The sequence below is a fragment of the Mobula hypostoma genome, chromosome 9, assembly GCF_963921235.1.
Source record: "Mobula hypostoma chromosome 9, sMobHyp1.1, whole genome shotgun sequence".
NCBI lineage: Eukaryota > Metazoa > Chordata > Chondrichthyes > Myliobatiformes > Myliobatidae > Mobula > Mobula hypostoma.
In genome coordinates, this window is record NC_086105.1 from 35,983,251 (window position 1) to 36,003,613 (window position 20,363).

General features: G+C 41.1%; 1 protein-coding gene across 4 annotated transcripts in view; it reads left to right on the forward strand.

Moving 5' to 3' along the window:
• Positions 1–20,363, forward strand: part of atxn10 (ataxin 10) — a 219,435-nt gene that overhangs the window by 54,431 nt on the left and 144,641 nt on the right. For all 4 annotated transcript variants that reach the window (XM_063059674.1, XM_063059673.1, XM_063059675.1 and 1 more), the window contains exons 6-7: positions 11,477–11,557; positions 15,132–15,306. In XM_063059674.1, the coding sequence (XP_062915744.1) occupies positions 11,477–11,557; positions 15,132–15,306 (256 nt within the window). The remainder of the gene's footprint in view (positions 1–11,476; positions 11,558–15,131; positions 15,307–20,363) is intronic.

Below are 20,363 nucleotides of genomic sequence, written 5' to 3' on the forward strand. Positions count from 1 at the left end.
CTTTCTTTTTCCTTCCACCCTTCTTGAAGACTGGAGTGACATTTGCAATTTCCGAGTCCTCTGGAGCCATTCAGAATCTAGTGATTCTTGAAAGATCATTACTAATACCTCCACAATCTCTTCAGCTACCTCTTTCAGAACCCTGGGGTGTAGTCCATCTGGTCCAAGTGGCATCAGCTTCCCAAGCACCTTCTCCTTAGTAATAGCAATGACACTCACTTCTGCTCCTTTGACACACTCACATTTCTGGCATATTGCTGGTGTCCTCCACAGTGAAGACTGACACAAAATACTTAAGTTCTTCTGCCGTTTCTTTGTCTCCCATTTATACCTCTCCACCCATCGTTTTCCAGCGATCCAATATCCACTCTCACCTCTCTTATACACTTTATATATCTCTAAAAGCTTTGGTATGCTTTATGATATCATTGGCTAGCTTCCCTTCACATTCCATCTTTTCTCCCATTATGTTTGTACTGTTCGGGGCTCTGTTTATAACTCCCTTCAGCGTGTTTTTACCCTCTTAACACACAGTTTTCTAACCGTGAGGATTCTAACCTCCTGATCCTATGTCTGCCCTTTCCAATGTTTTGATTTTATTTTTTCCCAACAGACGCACTCCAACCTCTCTGCCTACCTGCCTATCCTTTTGATACAATGTGTACCCTTGGATGTTAAGTTCTCAACTACAATCTTCTTTCATAGTTCAGGACTCAGTGATGCCTACAACATCATACCTGCTAATCTCTAACTGCGCTACAAGATCATCTGCCTTATTCCATATACTGCATGCATTCAAATAAAATAACTTCAATCCTGTATCTATCACCCTTTTTGAATTTGCCCCCAAGTTACACTTCGCCTCATCACATTCATGGCAATTTTGCTCTATCATCTGCCTGTCTATCCTCACAGTCTCACTACACACTGCATCACCTTGTGTACCAAGCACCTCATCCTCAGCCCTATCTCTCCAGTTCACATCCTCCTGCCAACTTAGTTTAAGCTCTCCCCAACAGCTTTAGCAAACCTACCCGCAAGGATATTGTTCCCATTCAGGTTCAGGTGTAAACCCCTCATACCTTCCCCAGAAAGATCGCAATGATCCAGAAATCTGAAACCCCGCCTACTGCACAATTCCTCAGCCACCCGTTCATATGTAATATGATCATATTTCTGCCCTGACTAGCACGTGGTACTGGAGGACCTGCTGTTTAGCCTCTGGCCTAACCTCCTGTACTGACTGCACAGGGGCCTCTTTCCCCCTTTCAACCAATGTCATTGATGCCAATGTTCACACTCGCTCTTGAAATTCTTCTGCAGCCGCTCTGAGACATCCTGGACTCCAGCACCTGGGAAGCAACACACTTCTCTTTTGTGGCCACAGCATCTGCTGTCTGTCCCTCTAACTACTGAGTCTTCTATCACTATCACTCTGCCTGACTTTACCCTTCCCTACTGAGCCTCAGAGCTAGCTGTGGTGCAACTGACCTGCTGCTGTGCCCTGATAGGTCACCCCCACAGCATTATCCAAAGGGGTATACATGTTCCTACAGGTACTGACAACGGGTGACCCCAGCACTGACTTCCCACTCCCCTTACTTCTGGTGGTCACTCATTTACTATCTGAAGCCTGCATTCTCTCTGCGACCACCTCGGTATATGTCTTATCTATGAAGTTTTCGGCCACTGTCTCCCAGTGGCACTCACATCTTCTGTGATGAAGTGTTTTGAGAGGCTGGTCATGGCTAGAATGAACTCCTGCCTATAAGGACCCAGATCCACTGCAATTTGTCCATCACCACAATAGGTCTACAGTGGATGCAATCTCCCTGACTCTCTACTTGGACTTTGATCACTTGGACAATAGCAATACCTACAATAGGCTGCTGTTTATTGATTACAGCTTAGCATTCAATGCAGTCATATCCTCAGTTCTAATCAACAAGCTGAAAAAACATGAGCCTCTGTACCTTCCTCTGCAACTGGTTCTTTGACTTACTCGCTGGTTCCGTGACTTCCAGTCTGACTTGATCAGAAATAACTTCTCTTCCTCGCTAACAATCAACACTGAAGCGATGCGTGCTTAACCCACTGTTCTATTCTGTCTGCACACATGTAGTATGGCTAGGCACAGCTCAAACGCCATCTATAAATTCGTTGATGATGTAACTGCTGTTGGCAGAATTTCAGATGGTGATGAGGAGGCGTACAGGAGCAAGATAGATCAGCTGGTTGAGTGGGGTCGCAACAACAACCTTGCACTCAACCTCAGTAAGACCAAGAAATTGATTGTGGACTTCAGGAAGGGAAAGTCAAGGGAGCACAACCAGCCCTCATCGAGGGATCAACAGTGCAGTTTCAAGTTCCTGCATGCCATCATCTCTGATGATCTAGCCTAGGCTCAAGATGTTGGTACAATTACAAAGAAGGCACGATACACAGTGATAATTTCATTAGGAGTTTGAGGAGACTTGGTATGTCACCAAAGACTCTCGCAAATTTCTACAGATGTACCTTGGTGATCATTCTGACTGGGTGCTTCACCACCTGGTTTGGAGGGGTCATTGCACAGGATCAGGAAAAACAGCAGAAGGTTGTAAACTCAGCCAGCTCCATCATAGCCTCCTGTCATCGAGGACACCTTCATGAGGCGGTGCATCAAAAAAGGTGGCATCCAGCTTTAAGGGCCCACATCAACCAAGACATGCCCTCTTCTCATTTTTACCAAGGAGGAGGTACAGATGCCTGAAGACACACACTCTGTGTTTCAGGAACAACGTCTTCCCCTCTGCCATCAGATTTCTGAATGAACAATGTTTCCATGAACACTACCTCACTACCTTTTTCCTCGATTTTTGCACAACCTACTTAATTACATTTTATTATGTATACTTATTGTAAGTTACAGTTTTTTTTATTATGTATTGCAATATACATAATTGAAAAAGAGCTTTGACCAGCAGCCAATCCGGTTATCGGAAGTTTGGAGAGGAGGGGACTTCAATCAGGTCCGCTGCCCGAGGATAAAAAGGCAGCAGTGGGACATGGCAGCAAAAAGGAGATTTGACCAGCCAACCAATCAGCATTTGGGATTGATTAGTACGAGCAAATTAAAGGAAGGCAGGAGCAAGTGCAGTGGCTGTCGTTGGAGTGGATGTAGTCAGAGTGATGATCTTGAGGCTTTAGCTCTTTGAGTCTTCATCAAAAAGAGGCTTCACTCAGAGAAAGCAAACGAAAGAAAAGCTCAAGTTTATTTTTCCCCCTTCACTTCTTTATATCTGCTCAGTTAGGACAGTAGAGATGCAGGATAGTGAAATGCTTCTCTTGCAGGATGTGGGAAGGCAGGAACAACTACAACTGTGAGAAGTGCATCCAGCTGCAGCTCTAACAAACTGTGTTATGGAGTTTGGAGCTGGAACTGGATGAACTCTGAATCCTTCAGAGGCTGACAGGGTGATAGATAGAACATACAGAGAGTGGTTACCCCCCCAAGATGCAGGACACAGGAAGCTGGGTGACTGTCAGGAAGGGGAAAGGCATTAAGGAGCCTATGTAGAGTACCCCTGTAGCCAGCCCCCTTAATTAGATATATATCTTTGGATACTTCTGGGGGGGGGGGGCATGACCTACAGAGGAAAGTCACAGTGGTTGAGTCTCTGGCACTGAGTCTGCCTCTGTGACGCAGAAGGGAACAGGGAAGAGTCATGCTGTGGTGATGGGGGATTCGTTAGTTAGGGGAATGGACAAGAGCTTCTCTGAGCAAGAATGAGATTCCCAGATGGCATGTTGCCTCCTGGGTACCAGGGTCCAATATATCTAGGATCGAGTCCTCAGCATTCTTAAGTGGGAGGGTGAACAGCCAGAAGTTGTGGTCCATGTAGGTACCATGAGTAGAACAAGTGACAAGGTTCTGTATGGGGAATTCAGGGAGTTTGGTGCCAAGTTAATGTGCAGGACTTCCAGGATTGTGATCTCAGGATTGCTACCAGTGCCACATGCCAGTGAGGCCAGAACTAGGAAGATTATACAGTTTAATACATGGATAAAGAATTGGTGTAGGAGGGAGGACATAATATTTTTGGTTCATTGGACTCTCTTCCAGAGAAAGTGGGACCTGTACAGAAGGGATTGCTTGCACTTGAAATGGAGGGAGACTAATAGCGAGAAGGTTTGTTAATGCTGCATGGTGGGATTTAAGCTGGAGTTGCAGGGAGATGGGATCCAGAGTGCCAGAAAAGTTCATGGAGAAGTTGTGGAGGTAGATGTTGGTAAGACCTCAGACCAAGTGTCGAATCAAAAGGTTAAGCATGGTGTAACTAGTGTCCTGAGATACATATATTTCAATGCAAGAAGTATCAGAGAAAAAGCAGATAATCCTGGATCATTGGGGCCTCTCCTGGATCATTAGGGCCTCTTCGGGGGGAGGTACGACCTGTACAAAAAGGACAGGTTACACCTGAACCCAAAGGGATTCAAAATCCTAACAGGCAGGTTTAATAGAGCTATCAGGGAGGGTTTAAACTAATTTGGCAGGGAGATGGGAACTGGAGTGATAGGGCTGAAGAAGGGGAAAACAGATATAAATCAAAGATAGCGTGTAACAGAGATGATAGAAAGGACAGGCAGGAGATGAGGCATAATCACAGCCAGTGGGATGATTTACAGGGCAATAGAGGTGTGCTGCAGTTAAAACAGAAAGCAACAAAATACTGGTCTGAAAGTGTTATATTTGAATGCACGCAGCATAAGAAATACAATGGTTGATCGTGAAATTCAGCTACAGATTGGCAAGTATTCTGGTTTTTGTAGCTCTGTGCATAGTTGATACTCAATGTCTTTACTCGTTTTGTCAATACGACGAGCTACAGAGGAATTGATTTTAAAATGCTGGTTTTGAAAATCAGCGTTTTGAGAACAGTGGTGAGCACTTCTGTCACAGCAGGCATTATTAATCTTGCATCAACTGTATAAGATTTTCCACACTCTATCATTTTGGAAATTTTATAAGAAGCAATGAGACCACTATCAAGTTCATTTTTAGCTTTCTTGGCAAATAACTTGAGTATGCAACATTCTTCAAATTCTCCCTTCATCTTCTGGAACTGAGTAAGTAGCCTTTTCAGGGTGTCCTTTACAGATGTGTTCCTGCAATTTTGATGGTTTCATGACTGCATTAGACAGTACTGTATTACAAATCAGACACATGAGGTGTCGCTGATCAGACTGGAATGGAATAAATTCATACTCCAAGTAGGTAACATTGTATTGATGCACTTTCTGTAATTCCTGTTTCTTAGCAGAATTCAAGGCTTCACTGCATTTAGGCTCTTGGAGATTGCATCGTACGTATTTATTCATTATTAAGACCATTATACCATAAGACATAGGAGCAGAATTAGGCCATTTGACCCATCGAATTTGCTCCACAATTTCATCATGGCTGATCCATTTATCCTCTCAGCCCAATCTCCTGCCTTCTCCCATATCTCTTCATGCCCTGACCAATCAAGAGTGGAGTATAGGATAATGAGGGGAGATTTAATAGAGGTATACAAAATTATGAAAGGTATACAAAGGGATGTAGGATTTTGTGAATAAAACAAGTGAGAGTCATTTTATGTGCTTAACAAAAGTTGCAGCCCTTTACTTTCATTATGAACAAGCACAAAAAAGTTGCCATACACTAATGTCATTACATCAGACACCATCACTTAAAGAAAAGACAACAACTCAATGACGGTGTTTTGTGAATTATGCTGAACACTTTCTCTTATGAACAATATGTCAATTGTCACCCGTTACATAACCCTATAGGGTAAATGCAAGCAGGGTTTTTCAATGACGTTGGGTGAGACTTGAACTCATGGGCTAAGAGTGAAAGGTGAAATACTTAAGGGGAAACCTGAGGGGGAGCTTGTTCACTCAGAGGATGGTGAGAGTGTTGAATGTGCTGCCAGGAGAAGTAGTGGATGCAGATTTGATTTCAAAATTTAAGATAAATGTGGATAAGTACATGGGGTGGGAGGGATATAAAAGGCAGAGATGCAGTTGTGGGTCGATGGGACTAGGGAGAATAGCAGTTCCACTCACTAGATGGATCGAAGGGCCTGTTTCTGTGCTGTAGTGCCCTATGCCTATGGCATCATTCAGTTTTCATTATAAAATGACAAGTCAAATGTTTTGCTCAACTCGATGACATTGCAACATGCAACTAAATTTGGAACGACTTTTGCAAATATTTCATAGATATGATCAGTATTATGATTAGTCATCTTATAAATAGTCACATGATTGAATACCATGTGAGCAAATGTCTCCTGATCAAATCTTGAGGAATGTGCCAGGCTACGTTTGGAAAAGTAGAACGAGCCATGGAATGAGGCTTAAAAGGTTCAGTACAGATTCTGTGTGTGAATAATTTTTACATGAAGAGTCAGAGCTTGGTGCCCTCAGCTTACTCCCACATTTGATGTACAGGGGAACTGCGGGTGAAAATTTTTAGCTCCCTGTAAATGCCAACACAGGTGGATAAGTTAGTGAAGAAGGAAACTGACTTGCTTGCCTTCATTGACAAAAGCAATTGTTTGTCTGGCTGCATAGCTCTGGAATAATGTGGGAGAGTGCTGAGGAGGATCACTGGGATGTTACCTGGTATGGCGGGCTTTTGTTACAAGATGGGAATGAGTAGGCTGTGTTTATTCTGACTGGAACTGAGGGGCGATTTTATAGAGGTTATAAAATTATGAGGGGCATAAATAAGGTAGATAGCCTCTATCCAAGGGTAGGGGAGTTTAAAACTAGAGGGAATCGGCTTAAGATGGGAGGGAAGAAATTTGAGGAGGATCTGAGGGCAGGTTTTCCACACAGACTGGTGGCAATATAGAACAAGCTGCCAAAGGAGGTGGTAGAGGCAGATAAAATTAGTGTTTAAAATTGATTTGGACAAGAGCTTGGATAGGAAAGGACTACCTTGTCTAAGTTCTCCTGCAGCCTCCCTGCTTCCCCACCACCTATCTTTGTATCATTGACAAACTTTATCACAAACCTATCAATTCCATAATTCAAATCATTGACGTATAACATAAGAAGTAGTGCTCGCAACACCGACCACTGCAGAACACCACTAGTCACTGGCAGCCAACCAGAAAAAAGCTCCCTTTATTCCTACCCTTTGCCTCCTGCCAATCAGCCAATATTCTGTCCAGGCTAGTATCCTTCCTGTTAAGCAGCCTCATGTGTGGTACCTTGTCAAAGGCCTTCTGGAAATCCAAGTACGCAACATCCACCAATTCTCCTTTGACTATCCTGCTTGTTATTTCCTCAAAGAATTCCAACAAATTGTCAGGCAAGATATTCCCTTAAGGAAACTATATGAAATTGGCCTATTTTGTCATGTTCCTCCAAGTACCCTGAGACCTCATCCTTAACAATCGACTCCAACATCTTTCCAATCACTGAGGTCAGGGTAATTGGCCTGTAATTTGCTTTCTTTTGCCTCCCTCTCTTCTCGAAGAGTTGAGTGACATTTGAAATGATGCTCTAGAACCATGCCAGAATCTAGTGTTTCTTGAAAGATCATTATTAATGCCTCCATATTCTCTTCCGCCACCTTTTTCAGAATGCCAGGGTGTCCATCTGATCCAGGTGACTTACCTACCTTTAGACCTTTCAGCTTCCCAAGCACCATCTCCCTAGTAAAAGCAATTACACTCACTTCTGCCCGTGACACTTCACAGTGAATATGGATACGAAATACTTGCTTTTGAGAAGAAGCTCAGAGACCTCAGCCTTCACCCTGCCTTGTGCAGCTGAATCCTGGACTTCCTGTCAGATCACCTGCAGGTGGTAAGAGTGGGCTCCGTCACCTCTGCCCCTCTGACCCTCAACACAGGAGCCCCTCAGGGCTATGTCCTAAGCCCCTCCTTTAATCTCTATATTCCCATGACTGTGTCGCCACCCACAGCTCCAATCTGCTAATTAAATTTGCTGATGATTCTATATTGATTGGCCTAATCTTAAATAATAACGAGGCAACCTACAGAGAAGTCATCACCCTGACACTGGTGTCAAGAAAACAACCTCTCCCTCAATGTCACAAAAACAAAGGAGCTGGTTGTGGACTACAGGAGGAATGGAGATGAGCTAGCCCCTATTGACATCAATGGATCTGGGGTTGAGAGGGTGAACAGCTTTAAATTCCTCGGCATACACATCACTGAAGATCTCACGTGGTCTATACATACCCGCTGTGTGATGAAAAGGGCACAACAGCGCCTCTTTCACCTCAGCCAGTTGAAGAAGTTTGGTTTGGGCACCCAAATCCTAAGAACTTTCTATAGGGGCACAATTGAGAGCATTCTGGCTGGCTGCATCACTGCCTGGTTTGGAAATTGTACTTCCCTCAAGTGCAGGACTTTGCAGAGAGTGGTGTGGACAGCCCAGCGCATCTGAAGATGTGAACTTCCCACTATTCAGGACATTTGCAGAGACAGGTGCGTGAAAAGGGCCCAAAGTCACCCCAACCACAAACTGTTCCGACTGCTACCATCCGGGAAACGGTACCACAGCATTAAAGCCAGGACCAACAGGCTCTGGGACAACTTCTTCCACAGGCTCTAGGACAACTTCTTCCACCAGGCTATCAGAATGATTAATTTATGCTGATATAATTCTCTTTGTATGCTATATTTACTATCCTGTTGTACATACAGTACTATGTATTACAAATTACTATAAATTGCACATTTGGATGGAGACATAACATAAAGGTTTTTTCTCCTCATCTATGTGAAAGATGGAAGAAATAAAGTCAACTCAATTCTAGTTCATCCGCCCTTCCCTTGTTCCCCATTGCTACCTCTCCAAGCTCATCTTTCAGCAGTCTTGCCTTTCTTTTTCTCTTATACATACCGTATATCCGAAAAACTTTTGGTATCCTTATAATTATCGGCTAGCTTAACTTCATATTTTATCTTTTCCCTTCTTATGGCTTTTTTAGTTGCCTTCTGTTGGTTTTTAAAGGCTTCCCATTCCTCTAACTTCCCACTAATTTTTGTTCTATTATATGCCATTTCTTTTACTTTTATGTTGTATTTGATTTCCCTTGTTGTGTTATGCTGCCGTTAGAATACTTCTTTGGAATGTATCTATCCTTAGCTTTCTAAATTTCTCCCAGAAACTGTAGCCATTGCTATTCTGCCTTCATCCCTGCTAGTGATCCCTTCCAATAAGCCAGCCTCTGTAATTCCCTTTACTCCGCTGTATACTGATAAATCTGACTCTAGCTTCTCCCTCTCAAATTGAAGGTGAAGTCTATCATATTATGATCATTGCCTTCTAAGGGTTACTCTGAAGTATATTGTTGCTTGTTATTATTTTGTCTCTATTCACTTTTTAAGATGTAGTTAATGTATATTTCATTCTTGACTCCTGCTCAGTTGCTGGTACACAACTGTCAAGAGTGAGTAATTGTGCTTTCTTTTATAATCGCTAATTATTCAGTTTAGATATTGGGGTGGATATTCATAGATAATACAGATCCAATAAACTTATTTTGAAGCAGAGATGAAAATACAGCTTATTTTTCATTTTGATCAATTTAACATGTACAACTTACAAGTTGCTTATAAGCCATTATATCATCCTGAGGAGAAATCAGTGGAATTAGTTACTAGTTATCCATTAACAGAAGCACATTGTCTTCAGCTGTGGTTTAGGAGAGCAATTGTTGAATTACTGTCAAACACTAGCATCTAATTTACCAACAGAGAAACTAGTGACCTTCTGTTACTTGTTTAAAATACTGCTGTCCCACAAGAGACAGAATCTCAACTCCAACCTCTACCAGTAAATATTTAGGATGAGATGGCAGACCAAGCAGGATAATTGGTACCCATCTAGCATTCTAAAATTCAGTTCCCCCCACGTTACACACCATGTCTGTAATGTGTCCTATTCGAAAATACACTTCAGTTGCTTGTCAAAGGCTTCTACAACAGCATTTCTCAAAGTTGCAGCTTTTACCACCAAAAACAGTGGGAAGAACTTGAATGGCACTACTTGAAAGTTCTTCCCCTATTCACATACCAAACTGACTTGAAGATGTTACTTCATCATAACTACATCTCAGTTCTGGAACTCCTTACCCACCATGCAGTAACTGTTCCGGTGGATCAAGAAAGTGACTCATCGCCACCACCTTGAGGGCGGTTGGAAATGGGCAATAAAAGCTGGCATTAGCAGCAGTTTCCACATCCAATTAAATAAAACTTTTGAAAGCAAACTAAAAGGTAGATAGGTAAACTGAGATTTTGGGAGACTTCTGTAAGCAGCACTGCGTGGACTGCTCAGAGATTTAGATTAGGCCTGAAATGCTCAGCTTCTAGATCATTCCAAGCAATTTTAACTAATACAGACCAACAATTTTAACTAATTATAGACTCAAGAAGGCATAATTTCAGCTTCCCAATAGAGTATACTAGAAGATGTGGGCCGATGAAGTTGCCCAGATAGTGAATTTCCCAGAGGTGCAGGGAGTGATCAATTAAATGAACCTGGAGCTTTTTTTTGTTGAACTTTAAATGAAAACATTGTAGGAAAAACTTGGTGATAGCAAAATATTTTAATTAATGATTTTGATGTTTAAAAGTATTCCAATGTATACATTTTACACAGGGCTTGTCTCCAGAACCCTCGGACCAATGACTGTGGCTTTCTGTGCTAGACAATATTGAATCCCTAATGTCTACAGGGATATGTCCTCAGAAAACATTGGCAGCTGTTTGCAGATGAAGCACTCCTTATGACAAAGGCCTTAAAAATAAAACTCATGCACCCATATAAAACCTTCAAAGCCCTGTAAAGTAATGATAGTGTGACCTCTTGGATGTTACTTCTCTTGACTGATCACAAACATTATCAACCATAATCTGGTAATTAGAATTCTAAATTTAAGTCTTCCAAGGGAAACCTGGCCTGCTTTCAGTTGCAAGAGGATAGACCAGGGAAGGTGTGACCACCGCTGCATAAATGGAAAATGGGGAATAGCCCAAATTATAACGCCAACGATTGTTCTAATGCTGAACACCTGCTCAAGTATATTGTAGGGGCAGCACAACCTTGACATCAAATTATTATTGCATCGCCTGCCAAAGGACTATATTTTAAAAAGTAATTTAGTCAGAAAATTTGAAGGTAGAATTTTAGGTGCAAATGAATCAGTTATATTTCAATTTTAAAATTACTTTGGACCAATGAGCTTTGAAAATTGAACTTTACAAAGGTTTTTTTCAGGAGATAATGAACTGTTTTTGTAACACTTTTTAAACTGTGTATGCCTGTGTTTTATCGATGTACATTCTAAATTTTTATCAGAAAAGGGACTATTTTGAATCAAGTGTTGCCATCTTGCTGTAGTTAAGGAGTATCATTGATAAATGTATTGCTAACCAGAGATATAATATTCTCTCTCTAGGTTTCTTATTGTAACAGAGCAGTTTCTGAAATGTCCAGATTTAGTGTCGGTTATGTACACAAAATGGAACAGTCGGGAATGGTAGGTTAAAAATACAGTTTAGATTGTCATTGTTTCTTAAGTCTTTGGTCTTAGCTATTCAACACATTGTTGTATAAATATCATAGTCACTTAACTACATTGTTTTTAAAAAAGCATGGTCAAATACTTGCAAGCTATTTGTGAAGTATGCTATTAATGTATCGTGGTTAGAGATACACCTCGGTGCCTTCAGGGAAACACGATACCTGAATGGGGCTGACCTTGGAGTGTGTTATTTAATGTCTTTGTTCTAAATGGGTAATATACAGTTCAAACCACTGCAGAAATTGACATCTGGCATCAGATTAGCATGAAATTCTGAGTTTTTGTTGACAATTTACTGAATGCAGGAAGTTTTATCCTTTGAACAGTGGTCTGGGCTTTGTAACCAATGGACAAATCATGGTTCTGCAAATTCACTTGAGGTTCTAAGGATCCTGTGATTTCTGTTGCACTGACTTCTCCACTTCCAACACCAGAATCAGGTTTATTATCACTAGCATGTGACATGAAATTTGTTAACTTAGCAGCAGCAGCTCAATGCAATACATAATATAGAAGGAAAAATAATAATAAATAAGTAAATCTTATTCAGTAGACTTTATACAGTATACATATATTGAATAGATAAAAAGTCTTGAAAAAACAGAAATAATATGTTTTTTTTTAAAAAGTGAGGTAGTGTCCAAGAGTTTAATGTCCATTTAGGAATCGGATGGCAGAGGGGAAGAAGCTGTTCCTGAATTGCTGAGTGTGTGACTTCAGGCATCTGTACCTCCTACCTAATGGTAACATTGAGAAAAGGGCATGCCCTGGGTTAATAGAGGTCCTTAATATTGGACACTGCCTTTCTGAGACACCGCTCCTTGAAGATGTCCTGGGTACTTTGTAGGCTGTTACCCAAGATGGAGATGACTAAATTTACAGCCCTCTGCATCTTCTTTCAGTCCTGTGCAGTAGCCCCCCACCCCCCAATACCAGACAGTGATGCAGCCTGTCTGAATGCTCTCAACAGTACATCTATAGAAGTTTTTGATTGTATTTGTTGATATACCAAATCTCTTCAAACTCCTACTGAAGTATAGCAGCTATCTTGCCTTCTTTATAACTGCATCAGTATGTTGGGACCAGGTTAGATCCTCAGAGACCTTGACACCCAGGAACTTAAAACTGCTCACTCTCTCCACTTCTGATCCCTCTATGAGGATCGGTATGTGTTCCTTCATCTTACCCTTCTGGAAGTCCACAATCAGCTCTTTCGTCTTACTGACGTTGAGTGCCAGTTGTTGCTGAAGCACCACTCCACTAGTTGGCATATCTCACTGCTATATGCCCTCTTGTCACCACCTGAGATTCTACCAACAATGGTTGTATCATCAGAAAATTTATAGGTGGTATTTAAGCTATGCCTAGCCACACAGTCATGGGTATATAGAGAGTAGATCAGTGGGCTAAGCACACACGCCTGAGGTGCACCAGTGTTGATCGTCAGCGAGGAGGAGATGTTGTCACCAATCTGCACAGATTATGCTCTTCCAGTTAGAAAGTTGAGGATCCAATTGAGAAGGAGGTACAGAGGTCCAGGTTCTACAACTTCTCTATCAGGATTTTGGGAATGATGGTATTAAATGCTGAGCTACAGTCAATGAACAGCATCCTGACATAGGTTTTTGTGCCGTCTAGGTGGTCTAAAACCGTGTGGAGAGCCATTGAGATTGCGTCTGCCATTGAACTATTTGGTGATAATCAAATTGCAGTGGGTCCCGGTCCTTGCTGAGGCAGGAGTTCAGTCTAGTCATGACCAACCTGTCAAAGCATTTCATCACTGTAGATGTGAGTGCTACTGGGCGATAGTCATTAAGGCAGCTCACATTATTCTTCTTCAGCTCTGGTATAATTGTTGCCTTTATGAAGTAAGTGGGAACTTCCGCCCGTAGCAGTGAGAGGTTGAAAATCATCATCGGGCAACAATTCAGTTGATCTCTTGGATCCAGCAGCTGTGAGGTTTGAGTGGTAAACAATTTTCACAGACAGCAAACTAGAAGAGAAATCTTTTATTGATATTTTAAACTACTTATGGAGTGTTAAAGAAATGGAAGGATCTCACAATTACAGTAAAAGATAAAGCATCATTTCATTTCATTTTTATTTTATTGTCAAAGTATGCATTTACAATACAACTCTGATATTTGACTTCTCCAGATAGCCATGAAATACGAAAAAAAAACCCTGGGAGTTGTTGAAAGAAAATACATGAACTCTTCCCCTCCCCCCACGAAAAAGAATAAGAAATAAAACTCGCAAACCCCCACACCCTTTCTCACAAAAAATAATAGATCACCCACATGGAAGACGGCAGCTGGAACATCAAAACCCTCAAACCCTCAACCCCTCCCTCGCAACAAAACAGTGACAATAGCATCAAAACCACCCCCCTCTCTCACACACACAATGCTAACAGATCACCCACACAAAAAAAACCAACAAGAACATCAGACCCCAAATCCCCAGCTCCTCCCTCACATAAAAAGAAACATATTGCCCAGCTGACAATTGGCAACAAGAAAGAAAGCACCAAAAACTGAAGGAGACCAATATAAAGTACAGTGCAATAATCACATAACTCTTAGAATTTTAAAAACATCCTTTCGTTGGCATCGAGGGGAGTGGCCGCACGAACTCAGTCCTTCTGTGATGAGTGACTGCCATGCTGGATCCAAACGCCATCAACCTCATGGCTTCCGTGTAGAGCGACTGCTGACCTCCGCATTCGCCTCGATGCTTCAATCTTCCTCGACGCATTGAAATGGAGTCATTCATGACACCGCGCCCTGTCCCTGGTCTTCTCCACGAGACACCTCATGCCCTCATCCTCTTATCTTAATATTTATCTAATGGAGTTAATGTACAAGCAAAAACAATTTTGGGGCTAACTTGCTCAGCAACTTCATGCATGATTTAAAAACTTGGGATTTATGAGAAAGCATAGCTAATTCAGAAATAACCTGAATATTTTTATTTAATTTGTTTCTCTTGAGTATAGTCTATAAGGTTACAAAATTGCCAAACTACAGTACGTGGGATTGCTGAATGACAGCATTAAACAATGCATGCATGGACATCCCAAAGCTGCTGTCAGTTTTATTATAGAATGGCAAAAATCATTGATGTAACCTTCATGGAGTATTGGGTAAAAGTTAGTCATCATCACTGCTACAAAATCTGGGCCAATAATTATTCGTTATTAAAGCACTTTAGACTGAAGTGTAATTTACCAACAATTCAACAATCTGAATTACCAGGCATACTCCTGTGATCTTTGATGCTGATTCGGACTTTGTATTTCATGGATTGAACAAACCTAGAGTGAGCATGATGGCAGAGTGCACACAAAATGTCTGTATGATTTGGTAGCCTGTTCCACTAAATTCATGTGGCCTGTCATCTCCGTCCCCTGCTCTTTAATATATATTTTATTGACTTAACTTTTGAAATGATTTTTCTTAGTAAATTTTAGTACTGTAATTTTTTTTCACAAAGTAGCAACCCTGCTGCCTTTAATCTTTTGTTGCAGGATTCTCATTTTGGAGCTAATATCCATGAAGCTGAGTGACAAGAATCAGAAGTCTCCAGCTGGCAGTGATGACCCGACTGTTCCCGACAGACTAATGCAAATTTTGGCAGCCTGCTTCATAGAGAAATGCATGGCAGTGTTGAAATATGCCTCTGATACTGATACAGAAGATGAGGTAGGGTGGAGAATTGCCCATTTCCTAGTGATGGCATTTACTATCATCATCTCAGACTGAAAAAGAAATGTTTAATTTCATAGTCCTATTAACATTGTGCATAGAATTTGAAAGTGCTTACTCTTTCAGTACCAAGAATGGAGGTAAGGGGAATGTTCGTCTATCATTTATTTTTGTACATCTCAGCTGATCATTGTAGCTAATTGCCAAGTTACCAGTATGAACGATAGAGGCATACAAAATAATTAATGGGAATGAACATTTCTATTGTTTTTATCTCAGTCATATTTTTATATTTGTTCTTGGATGTGTACAACAAGAGCAAAGCAATATTTGTTATACATCCTTAAAATTCCTGAGTGTTTTTAAGAGTCAATCACTTGATGTGTAACAGGGGTTGTATGCAAGCCAGATCAGGTAGGATAAAAATTCCCTTTAACTGGTTAGATTTGCTTGTTAATTTATGGTTCAGCATTAGAAAATATCCAGTGGTTGCGAGCTTAATTTGTAGAGGTGGTATTTTTCAGTCATGAGCCTGGGTTTGATGATAGTGCAAGGGCACCATAATGAGATAATCCAAATATATATTTTAATTAGCAAGACAGGCAGCTCCTGGTGATGCCAAAACAAATTCCATTAGCAGCTGAAATTTAATATTATGGTTAAGATGTTTAGGTTTGATATTATCAGTAAAATATGCCATTAGTTAGATTTTTGCGCAAAGCAACTTATCCCTGCATTTTCAAGAAAAAATTATGTTTGAGTAAAATGAGTATACTTTGACCCTAACATGTTAACAGTGTACTTATAAAATCATAACATCGTTATAGGAAAATAATATTTACAAATCTGTGATTTTTGAAGTGTGAGATAGATAAAGGGGAACCAAGAATAGGCATGTTTATTATGGCATAGGAGACTACTCAGCCCATTAAGTCCATGTTAATTTTGGCCAGTAATCCAGTCAGACCCATTTTCCAACCCTTCTTTTAGCCCTAAGAGCTTTTATCCTCAAATGCAATCCAATTTCTTTTTGAAATCATTGATTATCTTCACATCCACCATCCTCGTAGGCAGTGATTTCCATATCATCACCATTTGCTGCATAAAAAGAAAAGTAATTTCCTTCTTTTATTCCCCTTTGTATCTTTTGGCAAGGCTTTAAATCTTACTCATTAATGCTATATCAAATGTCAGTAACATTTTTGACCACCCACTCTATATAAATCTATCAAGATCTTAGACAAATAAATTCCTTCGCTTCCAAAAGAACAGCTTGGCTTCTCCAACTGACCCTGTAGCTAAGTTTGCTCATCCCTGAAATCAAAAGGCAATGTAATATATATAAGTAAGGCATGACTAGAGCTTTATAGATGTTTATACTACCCAACACTCCTTTTTATCATGTCCAATTTGCCATGTGCTTTTATAACTCCCCTCAATTTGCCCTGTCACCTTAAAAGATGTATACACATGAACATCCACATCTATTAAAATTCATTTTGTTAAAATCATGCTATTAGTGCAATATCGCATTGATGCAGACAAAATGATCATCTCGCTCTAAATACCAAATGCTTGTCTGCCTATTTGGGTAGCTTGTCTGTGTTGTGGTTGATTAGTGTCAATCATCTTTCCTTACCACAACTACACGTTTTACTGTGTATTCTGATAGCCGAGTCCCCTTTTGCATTAAAAGGCAGTGGTCTCAATACCAACACTTGGAAAATGCCATTTCTATTCTCCTTAAGCCTCAATTTACCAAAGCAAGGTACTATCTTTCCTTGAGGGAGAACCAGTAGATGTAGTATGTTAAGATGTTCAATGGGCTAAGAGCTTCAATAGGTTCAATAGGTACATATAATGTCAGAGAAATGTATGCAATATACATCCTGAAATTCTTATTCTTCGCAAACATCCACAAGAACAGAGGAGTGCCAAAAAGAATGAATGACAGTTAAATGTTAGAACCCCAAAGTCAGTTCCACCCCCCATGCACAAGCAGCAGCAAGGCAATGACTCTCCCCTCCCCCACCAGCAAAAAAACATCGGCACCCTCCACTGAGCACTCAAGCGTGCAGCAAAGCATCAATAAAGACACAGACTTGTAGTACCCCAAAGACTACTCGTTCACCCAGTAATTCGACATACCACAGGCTCTCTCTCTTGCCATAATAAGGGAAAAAGAGGTTTCCCCATGTCACAGCGAGAGGGGAGACATAACAAACAACTTGCTGATTTATGATGTTAAAAGTCTGTTGTGTTGCTTTTTCCGAGCTCTGCGCTGAGAGAATCGGCCCTGGAAAGGCTCAGGTCTCTGGAAACAAAGCCAGAGCTAACCCACTGCTCCCAATGTTCCATATTCTCCCGCGACACATCAGTCAGGGCACCAGCCTTGGATCAGCCCATTTCCAGAACCACCAAAATCCGGCACCCTGAAGGTGCACTAGTCGTCCAGGCCGCGTCCTTAGGATACCAAAAAACCGCCGGTCCTGAGGTCCTGAGAGTGGGTCCCATTCTGCAAAGAACCAAAGTTAACGTGTAACTCCAGATCAGGGTCTTCAAAATAACCTTGAAAAGGAAAAGAAAGAGATATCAAAGATAGAAATAGAGCTGTTTCCGAAGATGCAAGCAAAGTAGCGCCATCTTGACTTTGCTCTGCCCTCTGAGAGCTTGTGCAGTATGTAACAGTTTTGGAATAATATAGTAGACTGAAGAGAGGATTGATCACTAACTAACAGTAAACAGAGTTGGAATGAATGGATCATTTTCAGGATAACAAGGATTACCATCTGAGTACATTTGGATCAGTGCTAGACCTCAGTAATATAAAAAATTGCAATCAACTTTGCTCAAAATAGGTGGCTGTAGGTTGTGAAGGAGAACTGCTGCGAGGGATAAAGGTGGGCTAAAATTTAGCAGATGGCATATAATGTGGGGAAATGTGAGTTTTTACCTAATATTGACAGATTGGATATATACACACTTTTTTTTAAGAATGAAGGAAAAATGAAAACATGAGGAAATCTGCAGATGTTTTGCCAGGATGGTTTGCCAAGGTGGATATGAACTGGAGATTGAATAGACACAAAGACACAATTGGATGAATGTTTTTTTTTATTAATGTTAAGGTGAGCGGCATATTAGCACAACTTGCAAAGGTGCAGTCTGACCACTCCAGTAATGCAGTTCAGTATCGCCAACGTAGACTTGCGTGTTATCCCCTTGACCACGGGGCTTACACTCGGTGCTCTGGTTCGTTTCTACTACCCATAGTCATGTGGTTTGGAAGCTTAGCAGGTCACAGTAAATCATCCCTGTTATACAGATGACAAAAGTTGATTGGAATGTGAGGATTAGTGTCGGATTCATGTGTGTGTGTGTGTGCTAGATAGTTATCACGGTGAGTTCAAGAACTCGTTGCTATGCTCCATAACTCGTTCAGTAACCTTTATATACCCTTCTCTGGCCTACACTGAACTATTGTCTTTGCAAAAGGCCCCCTTTTTTATCTACCAGTACAGATTCACTCTGTGGAGGGTAAGGTTATATCAGGATCTTAACATTTATCTGTCACATTTATTTGGTCTGATATACAGCACTGAATTTCCTTTTCCCCTAAATTTGTAACTGACTAGTTGATTTCTTGGGCCTATGAAGAATTGGGAAGGTTTATACTGGTGAGGCCAGTAAGGAAATGAATAGATGCCTTCAGTGCTCACAGAAATTGTTTCCAGATATACCAGTACTACCTGTGGTTGTGAGAGAACTATTAATCGCTAGTAATCTTGTTACTATCTTTGCAAATTATATAATAATGTGATTCCTCTATACCTAGAAATCGTTTAAACCCACATGAATTATTTTTACGCCTTCCTGCCTGCACCACAATGTGTGGTTACTTCAGTCTCTTAAGAAACTGTAATTGGTGTAGAATTTTTAAAAACATTAAATCAATTTTATCCTAAATTATCAATGATCATTTCAGAAGAAAACTTATTTCAGTTTGCTTTCTTTCTGAATTTGAAAGAAATGGATAGTCTTGTTATTCAATTATGTTGATGAAAGTTAATGCACTTCAAAGTTATATTACTTCAAAGTTATATACTGTATATCGTCACATAACTAACACAAAAGTTTCTGCAGATGCTGGAATTCTTAACCAACTCACACAAAATGCTAGAGGAGCCTCAGCAGGTTATGCAGCATCTGTAGAGGGGACTAAACACTCCATGTTTTGGGCCAAGACTCTTCATCAGGATTGGAAAAGAAGGGGACAGAAGCCAGAATAAGAAGATGGGGGAGGAGAAAGGAGTACAAGCTGACATAATAATTGAGAAAGTGGATGGTGATGATGTAAAAAGCTTGACAGGTAACAGATAGAAGAGGTAACACTCAGAAGCAGGAGGGACTGTGAATCATGGAATAAAGAGGAGGAGGAGAACCTCATGAGGGTGGGGGAGGAGATGGAGTGAGAGGGTAACCAGAATGGGGAATGGAAAAGGAGAAGAGCTTGGGGAAACTAAGTGGATGGAGTAATTTGAGAAATTGATGTTTATGCCACCAGATTGGAGGCTACCCCTATGGAATATGAGGTGGGGCTTCACCAACCTAAGTTTGGTCTCATTGTGGCAGTCGAGGACAGACCTGTCAGTAAGGAAATAGGAAGTTTAATTGAAATGGTGGCCATCAGAAGATCCTGCCTTTTGTGGTGGACAGAGCAAAGGTGCTTGACATAGTGGAGCTCAATCTGCTTTGGGTCTCACTGATGTAGAGGAAACCACTCCAAGAGTACCAGATATAATCGATGACCCCAACAGATGCACAGTGAAGTGTTGCCTCCCCTGGAAGGAGAGTTTGGTGCCCTGAATGGTGGTGAGGAAGGAGGTGTAGGAGCAGGTGCAGCAGTTGACACTTCACAGGAATAAGTGCCAAGAGAAATCAGTGAGGAGGGATGAGTGGACAAGTTAATAACGTGGAGAAAGATCCGTAAAGAAAGCAAAAAGGTGGGGTTGGGAAGATGTGTCTAGTAGTAGGATTCCATTGGAATGGCGGAT